Raw genomic sequence first — 15,975 nt, forward strand, 5'->3', positions numbered from 1 at the left:
TTATTAAAAAAATAAAAGATGCCTGCATAGGCAGGCAGTCTTAGGGCAAGACCTGCTAAACTGATACTGGTTTGTTGTTCTGTGTAAGGCCTTGATCAAATTTACTAGCAAGAAAAACAAGACCAGTATATCTGATAGTGCCACTTGAGAGCATCAAAATGAAGACAAGGCTGACCCTGGGGTTGGGTGAGCAGCTACCTACGAGCCAGCCCACCCCTGACAAGGTTGTACAGGGTGAGCCAAGGCTCTCGCAGCCAGCATGCTTGGGAACAGCATGAGCCCTGCTCAAAGGTGATGTAACAGTGTATCAGTGTTGTAGTTCCAGCAGAGAAACACCAACTGCCAGTCAGGTCTAGAACTCCTTCTTTTTCCAACTCATCAGAGAGCTAAGTTTTCAAAGCTTGAATGTGTTTGGCATCCCCAGGAACATATTTCACTGTTTCCCTTCATGATTCTTACAGTTAACTTTGAGAACACTGAGTTCTTTTCACAGTTCATATTTTCACAGGCTTAACTGATCCACAGACCCTGTGTACTGAACTGCAAACGGGCCATTTTCTGGGTGTGTACACACACATTCCATTTTATAAATCAGGACCATAAAGTTCCCATTAGTTGGAGATTTTATATAAATGCACACTACCAGGATAATCTCAGTTACTGCTGAATATTAAGAGAACCACTACAGAGCTGCCTGACAATAGACCAGCCAGGCTGCCCACACCTAAGTCTTAGGTCAGGCTTTTAGGCCTAGGCATGTTGGGCACTTGATCAAATGCCCTCTCTGATGGCCTGAAGCCAATTCCTGCACTCCATTAAGAATGCCCCTGAGTAGAGGCCTACAGAACTCTCCTTCCACGGAGTACCTACTATGTCCTCTCTGAACACAGGGCGATGCTGGGGCTGTCTCTCCTTCGTCTGGCTGCGCGCCCTTAAGAGCCCTGCAATACCCAAAGAGGAGGCAGTAGCAGAGACCACAGACACCCCAATTTACATAAAATTATCTCACTCCATTTATTTAAGATTTTTTTCTCCAGTTAGTAAAAGAAAGATGTGTCTCTCTTTATACATATGTACAAGTTCAGTTATAAAAATAGACAGCACATTCAAAGAGAAAAAAGGCTTGGCATTTTTCTGATTCCCTCTAAATAGCATCTGTACACAGAAGTCTGGGTTTGGGCAGGGGAATCGTAATGATTTAAATTAAATGATTCCCCTCCTACCCTTACTTCAAAAAAAACTTTTTAAAAATCAATCTATCTAAACTCAATTCCGCGATTTTCAGGTGTGCAAATTAGAGGCTGGCCCGCCCGGAAGCACCTGCGCCACCAGGACATCAAGCTGGGGGCAGGCAGAAACAGCTCCCATGCAAACACCACCACTTTGCCTCTCTTGGAGGGCAGCACCTCCAGCTGGTGGGGCGGGGCTGGGAGGTGGTCGCTGAGCTTGCCCTCTCCCCATCCGCTCCACCTCACTCCTGCTGCCCCTTCCTTTCTCAGTGCAATACAGACAGTGCATACAGCCAAGCGGGGGCTGAAGGGCAAAGGTGGGGAGGCTGTGCATTCAGGAAGGGCAGGGGAGACGGCAAGAGGGGCAGTGAGGATAGTGAGGATGTCCTGCTGATTGAGGTGGCTCCTGGTCTCTACTGGCTTCTGGGAGTCCTGGGCTGGGAGCTGCTGCTACTGTTGCTGGTGGGACCTGAAGGTTCTCTGTGTGAACCGTGCAGGATGGGGAGGAATGCTGGGAGAACGACTGGATCTGGGCATGCTCCCTTCTAGCCTCCGTCATCCTCACAGCTACTACCTTTCTCTAGAATTCACTGGTCTCTTCAACAATGACACTGGAAAATGGGGTTTAGAGACCTGGGGGGCTGCCCAAAGACGGCAGATGCCAATTACATGATTTCCTCCCCTCCTAGCCCTACATGAAATCAAAGCCCTAAGAGAAATTTCCACTGTGGAAGGGCCTTCACCACATTTCAGAGCCTTTGCAAGGGACATGGCCAGAGAAGACGACTAGAACAGGGATGGAGCCAGTGTGTCTGAGCATCTCAAGGGGGTCTGTGTCGGGCTGCCTCCCAGTACAATGTTTAAGACTTGGCTATAAAGATCATCTGAGATGCTTGGGGCTGATTCCTGTCCTTGGGTCTTCTTCCTGCAGGCAACCCAGAGCAATCCTCTAGAGACACAGGTGATAAAAGTGCTCATACCACCACCTGCCTGTCTTTCCCTTGCTGCAGCTGACCACCTCTGCCCTCTGTCCTGCGATGTAAGATGCAGCACTGGGCAAGCCCTCCAAAGACCATTCGCAGGCCAGGACGCTAGCCCCTGGTTTGGTTGAAGGAAGTTGGAGGGCCCAGGTTGTTACCGTCCTCCGGAGGGGTTGGTGCCTTTGCCCTGTTTCCGGACCAGGGAGTCTGGGGCTAGGCTGCTGGTCAAGTGGAGGGTCTTCGGAGTCCCAGGAACATTATTTCCTTTGCTCAAAGGGGAACTCAAGGGAGAAGAGGCGCTTGAAGGTCCAAAGTCAGCAAGGCCAGCAGGTCGAACAAGGGATGTCTGCAGAGGACTACTGGCAGAGATTCCTGTGGGGATGGCGACAGAAAAGAATAGTTAAGTGCTGGTCCTGCCCGAGCTGCCTCGATGACTATAGTCTGGGTTGGAGGTGAGATTGTGGGGAACTCCTCACCCACCACTCTTTGCCAACCTCTTCTTAGCACATTCGTCTGCTGTGTCAACTGTCTTTTCATTAAGATGGATGTGGGTTTTTTGTTTTTAATTTATTTTTATTTATGCATCCAAGAACTGGAGTATAGGCCGGGGGTGTGTGTGTGTGTGTGTGTGTGTGTGTGTGTGTGTGTGTGTGTGTGTGTGTGTGTGTGTGTGTGTGTGTGTGTGTGTGTGTGTGTGGTGGTGAGAGGATTCACCAGAGACAGTGGGAAGGAGAACAGGCAGACTGAAATACACTGCTGAGGGGAGCAGTGGGCGAGTCAGGAGAGGTCTGCTGCGCCATGTGGGTAGATCCCTGGCTGCAGTGGCTGCCAATAGCTTCATGGTGCTGACACTTAACCCCTTGTGCACCAGGAAGGCCCTAAGATGGATGTGTTTCTAAGAGAAAAATAATACCTATTCAGCCCTCTCCACGTTACCTCATCCACAGGGAGTGAGGCGCTCAAGGGCAGAGCACAAAACATACAAACCAAGGCTGCAGGATGAGTTGTGATTCACTGGGAGCTCATGTATTTTCTTACATATTCCTTCTTACATATTCCTTCTTCTTTCTTGGGACACTACCTGTGGTTAACTGCTTCCTTCCTGATTTCAGATGAAGTCCTCTACTCTCTCACCAGTCTGGCCAGAGAGGGCACAAGGCGTCCCAGTCTATCCTGGGTCTACGCTCATGCTGTGCTCCAAGTCCTGCCACCTTTCAGGGACCCATTTCAAAGTTCCCATCTTCAATAATGGCTCCCTGAACAACAGTGAACTCTTCTTGTCTAGTAAGAGCCAAATCCACTTATATCTGATCACATATTGCCTAATATGATGCTTCAAAGGTTTCTCATGTACTGGTTTTAGTTTCCTGAAAAAGAATTTTAAGTGTTTAGCGGGCAGACACATGTCTCATCTCTGACAGAACTGCAGATAATCTCTGAACCTCATATTTGTTGGATGAACAAACAAGCTGAGGCTCCTGCAGGAGGAGAAAGGGGAAAGAACTAACACCCATGGAGCACTTAGTGTAGAGTAAGTGTTTTCTAGTCAACAATGCCCTTACTTGCTACAACAATCAATGAGCTAAATACTCAGCCCATGCTCTGAATAGGAAGAGAGCTGTAACTGGGCTGTTCCGCCTTCTTACCCCTCAGAAGCCAGTCGTTCCATTGCCACAGTTACCCTCTCCACATCATGTGAACACAATGGCCACTTTCCTTCTTTTTTTTTTTTTAATTTTTTTAAAGATTTCTTTCTTTATTTATACAAGCACTGGGTACAGTCAGAAGCACAGGAGGATGAGAGAATTCACCAGAGCCAGAGGGGAGAGCAGAGCAGGCAGAAGGACCGAAGTACACTGCTGAGGGGAGCAGCGGGCGGCAGGAGAGGTCTGCGCGCCATGTGGGACCCTCCTCCTGTGGCCGGGGAGCAGCCGGGGACCGAACCGGTGCTGCAGAGGCTGCGGGAAGCTTCGCAACCCAGCGCTCAACCGCTGCGCCACCGGGGAGGCCCCACTTTCCTTCTTAAACTTCCCAGAGACCCTTGGCACACACTGATAAAGCTCTGACTTGTCTTTCTGATTTTACCTCCTACTGCTGCTTGTCAACCCAGCCTGACTGACCTGCTCAGTGACTCCAGTATGGCCTGGTCACTGCCAACTTTCTGTTGCCAGTCCAAATCCTCTGACATCCTTCTCCTTCCTGAATTATAGCCTGATAACTCTGTCATCATGGTTCCTCCTTCTGACCAACAGCCACAATTAGGGCCTTCCCTCTTTTTTCACTGAGTGTACATACACTGCCTGGCATTGTTGTTAAATATATCTCATGCACACAATCCCCTTCTCATTTCTAATATATACTTGAGAGCAGGGGCCACATGTTATACTTATGCCCAGAGCAGGTGCTTAATACCTAGGTGAGGGGGTCACACAGCTGGATAAATGTTAGTTTTGCAAGCCTGGTCTACTGAAATGTAATTACTGAAATGTGGGTCTCAGAGATTAAAAAAAAAAATCAGTTCTTGAAGCAGAAAAAATTCCGACCATTTAAAGTGGTACAGTACAGGGGCTCCCCTGGTGGCGTAGGGGTTACGTCTAAGCACTATCACAGCTCTGACCACTGCAGTGGCCTGACTTCAATCCCTGGCCAGGGAGCTGACCTACATGGCACAGCAGACCTCTCCTGTCTTGCCAGCTCCTCCCTTCAGCAGTGTATTTCAGTAGATCCGCTTGTTCTGCTCCCCACCCTCTATCTGGTGAATCCTCTCGCCCCCTGCACCTCTAGCCTACCGCCCCCCCCAGTTCTTCTACGCATAAATACATAAATCTTTAAAACAAAATAAAGTGGTACAGCACAGAATTCAGATCTCACTTCGCATAGCTACTTCCACTTCAAAGGTGGCTATGCACTAAGTCACAGGGGAAAGGGAAGAGTCAGGGCCACTCTGCGCAGAAGCATAACTTGATTAGTGCTTTGGGAAGGCGGTTCCTAGCCTGGGGAGTATCCCACCAGCTCTACCAGGCAGAACACACAAAAGAATCTCCAGACTGCCCCTGATGAGAAGGGAGGCCGGAGTTCCTGCAACTCCGCACCTTTAGACACATTGTACCCGTATGCAGCATAGGCAGCGGCAGAGGCAGCTGCAGCTCCAGCTTTGGCGCCTGCCATTGCAGCAGCACTGCCCGCGGTGGACTTCCGGCTCCGGCCTTTCCCTGCTCCTTTGGCTGTGCTTCCTGAACCTTTGGGGCGGCCTCGGCTTCGGGCTGAGTGACCACGTCCTGCAGCTGGCATTTCCTGGATGGAAATTCCTATGGGAACAAATGGATCAAGAGGAAAAAGTCAGTCTCTTCAAATGTTAACAGAATCTCCCCCTGCCAGGGGAGGCTGACTCTCAGGGTGTTTGCTTCAGGATTCCCAGGAGGGGCAGGGCGGGGTGGGGGGGTCTACATCTCCACTTACTAATGGAATATGGAGTCACACAAGAGCTGGCAAGAATTTTAAACTGCTAGAACAGCCTGACTCCTCAAGCTGCTTTCACTCTGAAGAGTGGTTCCATTACTCTAGAATTTCTTCTTTAGATTAGATCATTCCAAAATAACCCCAGGGACTTACTACCTGTGATTCACCTGCACACACCCAAGCACTTTTGCCTTGGGAGTCAACTTTTGTTCCCAACTTTTAAAATTAGGGTGTCTTGAGTAACAGCAGCAGCACTGAGTTCCACAGCACAAAGTGAGGAAAGGACCAGAAAAATGAATTTCAATTAAAAGATATCAAAATTTAGAGTAAAATATGGAGAAGGATGACTAGAAAATAAGGAAGTTTCAAATCTTTCTAAATTTTGCTTTGCCCAAATGTTCTCTTTTTCCCTTTTGCATGACAGGGCTAATGAAAGAATGAGCCTAGACATTCCCCTTTTGACCCATATTCCACTTTTCTTTAACGGAAGAAGAAAATGCCATTATTTAAAAGGAATCAGGACCTCACTGAGCTCCAAACCAATGCTTTTCTTGAGGCACTGTGTGGGAGCAGGTCCAAGCGGTGTGGTGCAGCAGCATCACTTACCATTCACGGTGTCTGAGACGGAGCCTGTTATAGAGGCTGGAGAGTTGGTGGCTCGAGACTGAGGTGCTGAGGAGGCTGGATCATCAACTATGACCAACATGTCACTGCTGCTCTCGTCAGGAGGGATGGAGCCAGTGTGCAGCTCACTACTGATAGAAATCTAGAGGAGGAAGGATGGAGATCACACTAACCCCAGCGCCCAAGGCCCTTGCACCTAGGTGGGGGACACGTGTCTCAGTTCTCGCCTCGATATCCCACCCCTGTCTGAACTGACTGCTAAAGGTCAGGCCCCTGCCTTGGTCGCAGGAAAGGCAGCCTGTCATCTGCTGCTTTTCTCCTTGTGGGTTCCACAGGCAACCCCTTTCTACAAGGCAGGAGAAGCAGGGGCACATGAAGGCTAGCTACAGTCCCCACCGAGTCAAAGGGGCCTCACCTCACTGAAGGGACTGGGCATGGCTGAGTCCACACTAAGGAAGGAGTCGTCCCCGTCGGCAGAGAGGTTGGAGTTATCTGCCGAGGGGACAAATGGGATCACCAGGTTCACACCCTCCTTTCTCCTTTTCCCGTCCAGTTCGTCTTCCTTCTTCCTCTGGGGACACACAAATGAGAAAACATAGACAAAAGCATGAGAGTGGCACCGTGAGAAAAGCGGGACTGCAGAAGAAAATGAGAGAACTTTCACTCCTTACTGTATAAACTTCTAGTTTACATTTTTTATGTTATTACATTTTTTTTTAAAGATTTATTTATGCACACAAGAGCTGGGGTGCAGGCCAGAGGGGTGGGGGCTGGGGGAAGAGGTGAGAGGATTCACCAGAGACAGCGGGGAACAGAACAGGCAGATCTACTGAATCACACTGTTGAGGGGAGCAGCTGGTAAGTCAGGAGAGGTCTGCTGCACCATGTGGGTAGCTCCCCGGGTGGGGATCGAACTCATGCTGCAGTGGCTGCGGGACAGCTTTAAAGTGCTGAGACAACTCTTTGCACCACCAGGGAGGCCCTATTGTTAGCACATTTTTTTTTTGGTGGGACCCTCGCCAGTGGCCGGGGATCGAACCGGTGCTGCAGAGGCCACGGGCTGCCTCACAACCCAGTGCTCAACCGCTGCGCCACCAGGGGAGGCCCACATTTTTTTTTTTTTTTAAAGATTTATTTATTTATTTATGCAAGCACTGGGTACAGTCAGAAGCGCGGGAGGGTGAGAGAATTCACCAGAGCCAGAGCGGGGAGCAGAACAGGCAGAAGGACCGAAGTACACTGCTGAGGGGAGCAGCTGGCACGGCAGGAGAGGTCTGCACGCCATGTGGGACCCTCGCCAGCGCCGGGGATCGAACCGGCGCTGCAAAGGCTGCGGGCAGCTTTGCAGCCCAGGGCTCAACTGCTGCGCCACCAGGGGAGGCCCTATGTTAGCACATTTTTAAAGAAGAAAAATTCATAAGGAAGGAGGAAGAGGATGGCTTAACAAGAGTCTATCTGTCATCTGCTACAACCAAGATGAAAGGTAGGCCAGTCACAGAAGGGGAGCTGCATGGAGCATAATCTTCATGGGGGCAAGGTGTGTGGGAAGCACTAGCGTGTGCAGCTGCAACAATTCTCAGGAACTGAACTAGTCCAATCTTCACAAGAGGAAGGAGCAGTGCCTTTACTACATTTTCAACCCATCTGCTTCTACACTGCCTTCTTTTTTAAAGCTACCAAAAAAGCTTCTTACTATCATTACTTTCCAATCTACATGTAAACACTTAAGGTCAGTAAGACTTTGTCACAGATTAGGGACCTGGAATCACATCCAGCTACTGTATCTACCTGCATTTGTATTTAATATAGTTATGTCTTTGTATTATTACTGGGTATTTCTCTGAAAGTTTTATGTACAAAGCAGAAAGGCATCTGATGCAAACTTAGTGAGAACCGTATGATGTACTGTATGAGAAAACCACCTTTTCTTTTTTGATAGTTTCTGAACGTTAAGGCCATTTTAATTCTAAATAGCATTAAGCAATGGATTAGAGATTTAGGAGTGGGGTCTAAGAGTCTGAGGAAATGGGTAGAGACAGCAGCCCAGGTTAGAAGGAGCTTCATCCTGGGATTTTTCACGTTTGTAAAAGAAGTGAGAACCAGAGACATCCTTCAGGCTGGAAAAAATTCCAGGTAGCGGAAGATAAAATTGAGGGTATGGATTTTGTAACAGTTAAGAGCTGGTATGTCTCCTGGAAATGATGGTACAATAGAGACAGGCACCCTGGCTGTCCCTTCAAGGCCATATGGATAAAGGGACATGGGGACCAATACAAGTTTGGATAAAGGGAAGAAGCTGATCATTTAAAGTGGAACCGATTTTATCACGTGGTCAGACAATGCACTTTAGAAAAACCAAGCAGTCCTGGGATTTGATGGCCCAAAGCTATGGAGATGCCTGAAGTCAAGGTGGCTGTCCTGTTCAAGACCAGGGACCCAATCAGGGCTGGTGAAAATGGCATGGGTTACTATAACCCAAAGAGAAGCCAAATCTACCATGAAGAAATTACAAATGCTTTCTGTAAGGTAGTAAAATGGTGCCAAACCAATAGCTTGGGGAACCTAATCAGAACTAATGAGCTGACTGACACCTGAAACGAGTATATTCTCATTTTCTATTTATATGCCAATAAACACTAGGATTACTGTTATGATACTTTGGGTAGAAACAAGATAGGGAGAAACGTAGGTGAATTACATCTACTTTGCAGTTAGCATGGTAGGTGTGAGCAAGATAGACATGAACAGATTGTATCAGTTTAAATCTTTGACAGTGGGGCCTCCCCGGTGGCACAGCAGGTTGAGCGCTGTGCTGTGAAGCTGTCCACAGCCTCTGCAGTGTGGGTTCGATTGTCAGCCAGGGAGAAACCTACACGGCGTGGCAGATCTCTCCTGTCTCGCCCGCTGCTCCCCTCAGCAGTGTCTTCAGTCCAGTCCGTCTGCCTGTTCTGATCCCTGCTCTGTCTCTGGTGAATTCTCTCACTCTTCGGCACCTCTGACCTGTACCCCAGTTCTTGTATAAATAAATAAATCTTTAAAAAAAAAAATAGGGACTCCCTAGTGGCGCAAGGGGTTAAGCACCGCATTATTAAGCAATCCACAATGTCTGCAGCACAAGTTCGATCCCAGCCGGCCAGGGAGCTACCTACATGGCTCAGCAGACCTCTCTTGTCTCGCCCACTGCTCCCCTCAGCAGTGCATTTCAGACAGTCTGCCTGTTCTGCTCCCCACTCTGTCTCTGGTGAATCCTCTTACACCCCCCCTGCATCTCTGGCCTGTGCCCCAGCTCTTGTATGCATAAATAAATAAATAAATAAATAAATCTTTAAAAAAAAAAAAAAATCAACGACAAGAATTGGAGAAAAACAGATGAATATACTGGTTAGTGATTTACTTTTCTAATGGTAGATCATACTGAATAGCACACTAGTAGAATTATGATAGAAGCACTGGGCCTAATCACCTCTGAAACAATTTCTAAGAGTCTACAGAATCTAATAATGCAAATGACACCCACCTTACCTATAGTCAGCCTTATACCGCTGTGTAACTGGCTCAACAAATGGTTCCCATACTCATATGTGACAACTGGGGCCTCCCTGGTGGTGCAGTGGGTGAGCGCAGTGCCGTGAAGCTGTCCGCAGGTTCTGCAGTGCAGGTTCGATTCCCGGCCAGCCAGGGAGATGCCCACATGGTGTGGCAGATCTCTCCCGTCTTGCCCGCTGCTCCCCTCAGCAGTGTATTTCAGCCTGCCTGCCTGTTCTGCTTCCCCACTCTGTCTCTGGTGAGTCCTCTCACCCTCCCATACCTCTGGCCTGTACCCCAGCTCTTGTATAACTAAAAAATAAATATAAAAAAAAAAAACCCTATGTGACAGCAAGAAGGGGGTCCCGTGTGGGGAGCACAGGACACCAGCAATGCTCCTCCCCTAATCAAATGTCAGTTAGCACAGAACTACTTCTAATCACTCATAACTGGAGCTGGGTATCAACCAACTAACTAAGGTGACAAGCAATCCACTCTTAAGTCTTCTGTAAGCACCTCCCTTGTCCCCATCAGTCCTGTTGGCCACTCTAAGCTTGAAATACCTTCTCTGCATATTTTTCCCGCTTGCGCTTGCGCTCTTTGACACGGTTGGTTTCCTCTTGCTGCCGTTTCTCTTCTTGCCGCAGTCTCACTGCAAGAAAAAAAAAAAAAATGTGGTGAAGTAATGTGGCAATCATAACACTCATTCTCTAGAATTAAGACAGTCAAATTCTTTGATACTCATGTTCAAAGGTATGACTTCCACCTCTGTCTGAGGCAGATAACCAGTGATTTCCTAACTTTATTTATTTTTTAATATTTTATATAATTCTTATATCATTTTTTGCACACTGTATGCATTTTCATTTTGGTTATATTCACCATACAATTGCACCCCCCCTTATTTTGACCCTAATCCTTCCTCTCCCCCCTCCCCACCCCCCCACAGTAATCTGTCTCTGGTTTACAGTTAGTTGCTTGTTGATTTTGATTTTCTAACTTTAGAAGAAACAAATCTCCTGGGTTCTGAACAGTTTTGTGTTCAAATCAGGAAAGGTTTGATTGCTATGGGCCTTTTCCTTGCCTTTTATTATTTTCCCTTTTCTTCTCAGCCTTTTCCTATCTCTGCATTGAGTGATGGAGTACGGTGTTAGAGTTCTAAAAGGTTATTCAGAAGGGGTGGCAGATGTATCACATGAAAAGAGCACAATACAGAAAGTGCTTCATTGTATTTTCAGACATGATATGGTGAAAGTCCTCAGAGGCTCCTGAAGAGGCGCCTGAAACCCAATGTTCTCAAAAGTCAGAAATAGATGGGAGAATGATTTGTATGTCACAGCAGCGCCCTTCTCCAATTTCTCCATAAAAATACCTCTCTGTGCAGAGAAGTAAATCTGTTACTGCTGAGGAGTCTAAATTTAAAGGCTACTGGGGACAAATTTATTTGCTGTCATTAATTTAAAAATATATGTGAATTCTGCCTTCTACTCAGTAACACATCCATGTTTGGGTTTTACTATGAACTATAAAGAATGTTTCCATTCTTTGGCTTTGTCTATGCCAAAGTCAGCTCCTTCCATTTTCAGATGTGTGAGGCCAGAGAAACATTTTTGAAGGAAGGAGAGAGCACCGATAAGAGGTAGAGTACGTACATTTCTTCTCCAGTTCTTCATCGTCCAGAAGAAGACTAACTACCTCTTTGGGTTTCAAGGTATCTGGTTTGAAATTCCCACCAGAAATCACCATCCGCTGAATCTGTATCAAAGAAGATCCAAATATCATCACCAGGCACCCATTCTCATGTCACACATCCAGAAAGAAACAAACGACCTTTCTCAACTCACTCCTCCAAGCCATGACTCTGGGCCCCAATTTCTTTGTCAGTTCATCCTATTGGCTCGTTTAGATCACTTGTCCAACAAAAGGGACAGAAAGAGCTTTGCATGGGACTGCTAACTGATAGCTAAAAGATCCAATAATCTAATAGATGGAAACACCCCCAAAATAATAATTTCATTGTAAAGTATCAAACTTAGCATAATACTCAGCCTGAACAGAGAATACTAGAGCGAGAGGAAATATCATCGCTTCTTCCCTTGGGATGTGAAAGAATGTCAAACACAGGGCCACGTATGGTGTTGGTGTCTACACAAACCACACATATAGACAAAGAATCTAGGCTGTGGACACCATTCTGGCAGAAAAAGTAGTGGGGAATGGCAGGGTAGTTGAGATTGCTATTGTGCAGAGAATCTGGTTTTCTTTTCTACTAAGAAACAATTCAAGAACTTAGTATGGGCCCAATTAATATGGCTAGATTTTCTATTTTCTCCACCAGGAGAGTCATTCCTTTGCCTTGTGCTCACCTCACTCTTCTCCTTGGCTCGCTGCAGAATGCGTTCTTCAATGGTACCTTTACAAATGAGCCGGTACACAGTAACCTGCTTTGTCTGCCCCAAGCGGTGGGCCCTGTCCATGGCCTGCTGGTCCACAGTGGGGTTCCAGTCGCTATCATAGAAAATCACCTACACAGGCAGATGAGAATACAGCAAAAACTGAGACAGCCAGGGAAAGACCAGGAATTCTGAGTGCAACCCCATCATTTATCTGTTTCTAACAGTTTGATGTGAGACTTTTTTCTATGACATTGAGATGAGCAGAAATCCACTTTTTTTTTTTAAAGAATTTTTTTTTTTTTTTAAAGATTTATTTATTTATACAAGCACTGGGGTATAAGCCAGAGGCGTGGAAGGGTGAGAGGATTCGCCAGAGACAGAGCGGGGAGCAGAACAGGCAGAAGGACCAAAAAATATACTGCTGAGGGGAGTAGCAGGTGAGACAGGAGAGGGCTGCTGCGCCATGTGGGAATCTCCCTGGCCGCTGGGAATTGAACTGGCACTGTAGAGTCTGTGGACAGCTTCAAGTGCTGCGCTCAACTCACTGCGCCACCGGGGAGGCCCCCAGGGAGACCCCCAGAAATCCACTTATAAAAACAAGGCATATCTTTACTTGCCTTGGGTGACAGAGACACACTCTGGGTTTTTTTCAAGACTTTCATTTAAAAAGAGAAAATAGCAATAGTATTAATAGTTAGCACCTAGTGCTCACAGTTTACCAGTCATTGTTCTAGGTGCTGTATGTATACAGACTTATTCAAATCCTGCAATAACTATAATTTACTTACTATCAAGATCCTCCATGTTATAGATGAGGAAACCAAGGCATAGAGGAATTAGAAAATTTATCCAAGATTACACAGCCCAAGTAAGCAGAGTAACTGGCATGTAAAGGATGTCAAAACCTTCTCTTTTTAAAGATAATTTATTTATGCATATAAGAACTGGGGTTGTAGGCCAGAGGTGTGGTGGGGGTGGGGGTGCGGTTTTAGAGATTTACCAGAGACAGAGTGGGGAGCAGAACAGGTAGATCAACTGACATACAGTCTGCCATTTTGAAACAGCCCTCATTTCTCATATAGCCTGATTTATATTCATTCAAGTCACCAAATTGAATCAGTTGCTTCTTAGAAACCAACTGGACCTGGGCCTCCCCGGTGGCGCAGCGGTTGAGCGCTGGCTTGCGAAGTTGCCCGCAGCCTCTGTGGCGCCGGTTCGATCCCTGGCTGCTCCCCGGCCACCGGAGGAGGGTCCCACATGGCGCGCAGACCTCTCCTGCCGCCTGCTGCTCCCCTCAGCAGTGTACTTCGGTCCTTCTGCCTGCTCTGCTCCCTGCTCTGGCTCTGGTGAATTCTCTCACCCTCCCGCGCTTCTGACTGTACCCAGTGCATGTATAAATGAAAACAAACAAAGAAAGAAAGAAAGAAAGAAAGAAAACATGCCTCTATAAAAAAAAAAAAAAAAAAAAAAAAAAAGAAACCAACTGGACCAGGTCCTCACCACGTTTGTCTGGCTCACTAATGCTGTTAGATGCAGGCTTCCTGGATCTGTGTCTTTTTTTAGTCTACCTGGGTATCACTGTAAACTATTTCATCCCTGCTGGCTATGCTACAACACATCAAGTCCAACTCTGCTCAATAATCAGGGCCCCCCTAGCTGTGCCTAAACTTCATTTCCTCTTTCTTAACATAAATATGCCCCTTTCCTTTCATCAGACAGGTCTCTTGAGTGTTCCACTTACATTTGTCTGTACCACTTATTTCTCAAGCTGTTTCTCTGACCTAGAACCTCCCAATTCTTCTCAATTGTTCCTTTAAAGTTCAGTTCAAGCTAGACCACTCTGCCTGTTCTGCTCCCCATTCTGTCTCTGGTGAATCCTCTCACCTCCCTCACCTCTGGCCTACATCCCAGTTCTTCTGCACAAAAATAAATAAATACAATCTTAAAAATATATAAAATGGAAAATAAAAGTGGATGCAATTTTTCTGCTATTCTCTGCAGAATTCACTTTGAGTAAAGACGGATGAAAGAGCAATTTCAGTGTTCTTGTTTCAACTAATAAGAACCCCATTAACCCTTTCTAATTGTGTTCTTTTGTTTTGCTTTTATATCTTTTATATGAGGTATAAGATCTCAATTTTTAGCATAGGTTAGATACTTGGGTAAGAAAGTTAAAAACCACTTGGCAAAGAAAAAAAATCAACATAAATTTATTGTTAATCCATTGTGTCCACAAAACTAGTGTAAGTTGTAGAGCAGCATAGCAAACCTAGTCACAGGACATTTTGGAGCTTCAGCAGGATATGCAAAATTCTAAAAAAATATAGTCAAACTTTCAGGGAAAACAAATAGACAAAGAGTTAATGAAATGGAGGCCTCCAAGTTGGACTGGAGGGCACATTACTTGCCCAATACCCATGATGAGTACCTATGTGGAAAATGCGGCTATTGTGCCACCCAAAAGATTGTGCCTTTACTTGTTCAAGCCTGAGGCAATGGTTCAGAATGCATTCCTAATGGGGAGTCCTGTATCATGAATCATTTCATAGATACTTCCTTAACATTTACATTTTTCCTGGAAGTCTCAGTAGCAACAAACCAAATTCAACATGGGTTCTTCTGAGCTCATAACTAGTAAGTTTAAGGCCTAAGGAGACAGGTTGGCAATTTAACAACACCCTCTCCACCATTAGTGGCTACTTATCATATAAGTGGATTAAAAGAGGTGGGGGAATTCAAGAGGCAAAGAGAATAAAATAAGTTTCTATTTAGAAAATTACCAAGGGAAAAAGAATATGAAATATGTAAAAATCAGTAAGATAAAGAAAGAACAAGAACTAAACCCAAGTTAGATGTATGGTTATTATTTGAAAATAAAATGAACACTGAATCAATCATGACATGAACTCAGGGTGGGTAAGGGTGGTGTTAGGGGAGACAGTGCCCACCAGTGCCACAGGGACGACACCTATACATGTTAATCAGGTTATGGAGCTCAGTGACATGTTCTAGAGAAAAACAAATAACAATTGAAGGATTAGAGCAACTGACTAAACTAGGAAATATTAAAACAAGTCACTCAACAAAGCTTGGCCCAGCTATGACTAAGGGGAAATATATTAATAGTCAGCACCTTCATGAAGTTGTAAACACCCAGCAGGGCAGGCATGGGGGAGGGGGAGAGTTGAGATGGGGTGGAGGCTCCCGGTTATGTAGGTCAATGAGAGGGAGTTTCAGGATATGAGGGAGTGAAATGGAAAACAGGAAAATTTGGAGAGGAACAACTGGTAAAAGCTGGGCCAACACTTGGAGGGTAGAATTATTTCCCCCAAGAGAATGGGTGGAAGTTCAGTCCCTAGGGAGGGCTGAAAGCTGTCCCTTGTCTTATGGGATACAGGAATGTTCATATTGCTACCAAGGGACAAAAGCGCCTCATTCTCTTTCTACATGTAAGCATTTAAGACAGATCTAACAGAAACAGAATAGCAGTTTATACATGCCTCACTAAACAGAGTCAAACGCAAAGAGACCCCTACGTCAGGAAGAACACACAAAGAACAACACAGTAAGGAGCAGCTGCCCTTAATCATGTGCCAGAATCTTGTTTTTACGAACAGAGTGAGCCGGACAGAGTTCCACTGTTTACAAACACACGTTTATATGTGCATTCTCCATCATTAAGACATTAAGTTTCTCCTGACTTTTCAGGCTGACTAACTCTTCCTTGGCCATAAATGGCTCTGGGGATCTTTCAAGTTTAAA

The 15,975-nt window shown here is 46.1% G+C and overlaps 1 protein-coding gene across 1 annotated transcript in view; it reads right to left on the bottom strand.

Annotated features, from left to right (window-relative positions):
• Positions 1–989: 989 nt before the first annotated feature.
• Positions 990–15,975, bottom strand: part of INO80 (INO80 complex ATPase subunit) — a 117,781-nt gene continuing 102,795 nt past the window's right edge. Inside the window, exons 30-36 of the mRNA XM_037502237.2 lie at positions 12,184–12,342; positions 11,470–11,572; positions 10,381–10,469; positions 6,708–6,863; positions 6,275–6,434; positions 5,302–5,517; positions 990–2,581 (exon numbers count right to left, since the gene is read on the bottom strand). Coding sequence (XP_037358134.1) covers positions 2,364–2,581; positions 5,302–5,517; positions 6,275–6,434; positions 6,708–6,863; positions 10,381–10,469; positions 11,470–11,572; positions 12,184–12,342 — 1,101 coding nt within the window. The 3' untranslated portion in view covers positions 990–2,363. The remainder of the gene's footprint in view (positions 2,582–5,301; positions 5,518–6,274; positions 6,435–6,707; positions 6,864–10,380; positions 10,470–11,469; positions 11,573–12,183; positions 12,343–15,975) is intronic.

This window comes from Talpa occidentalis, unplaced genomic scaffold (genome assembly GCF_014898055.3).
Source record: "Talpa occidentalis isolate TD23 unplaced genomic scaffold, MPIMG_talOcc4v2.1 talOcc4.11, whole genome shotgun sequence".
In the NCBI taxonomy this organism is placed as follows: domain Eukaryota; kingdom Metazoa; phylum Chordata; class Mammalia; order Eulipotyphla; family Talpidae; genus Talpa; species Talpa occidentalis.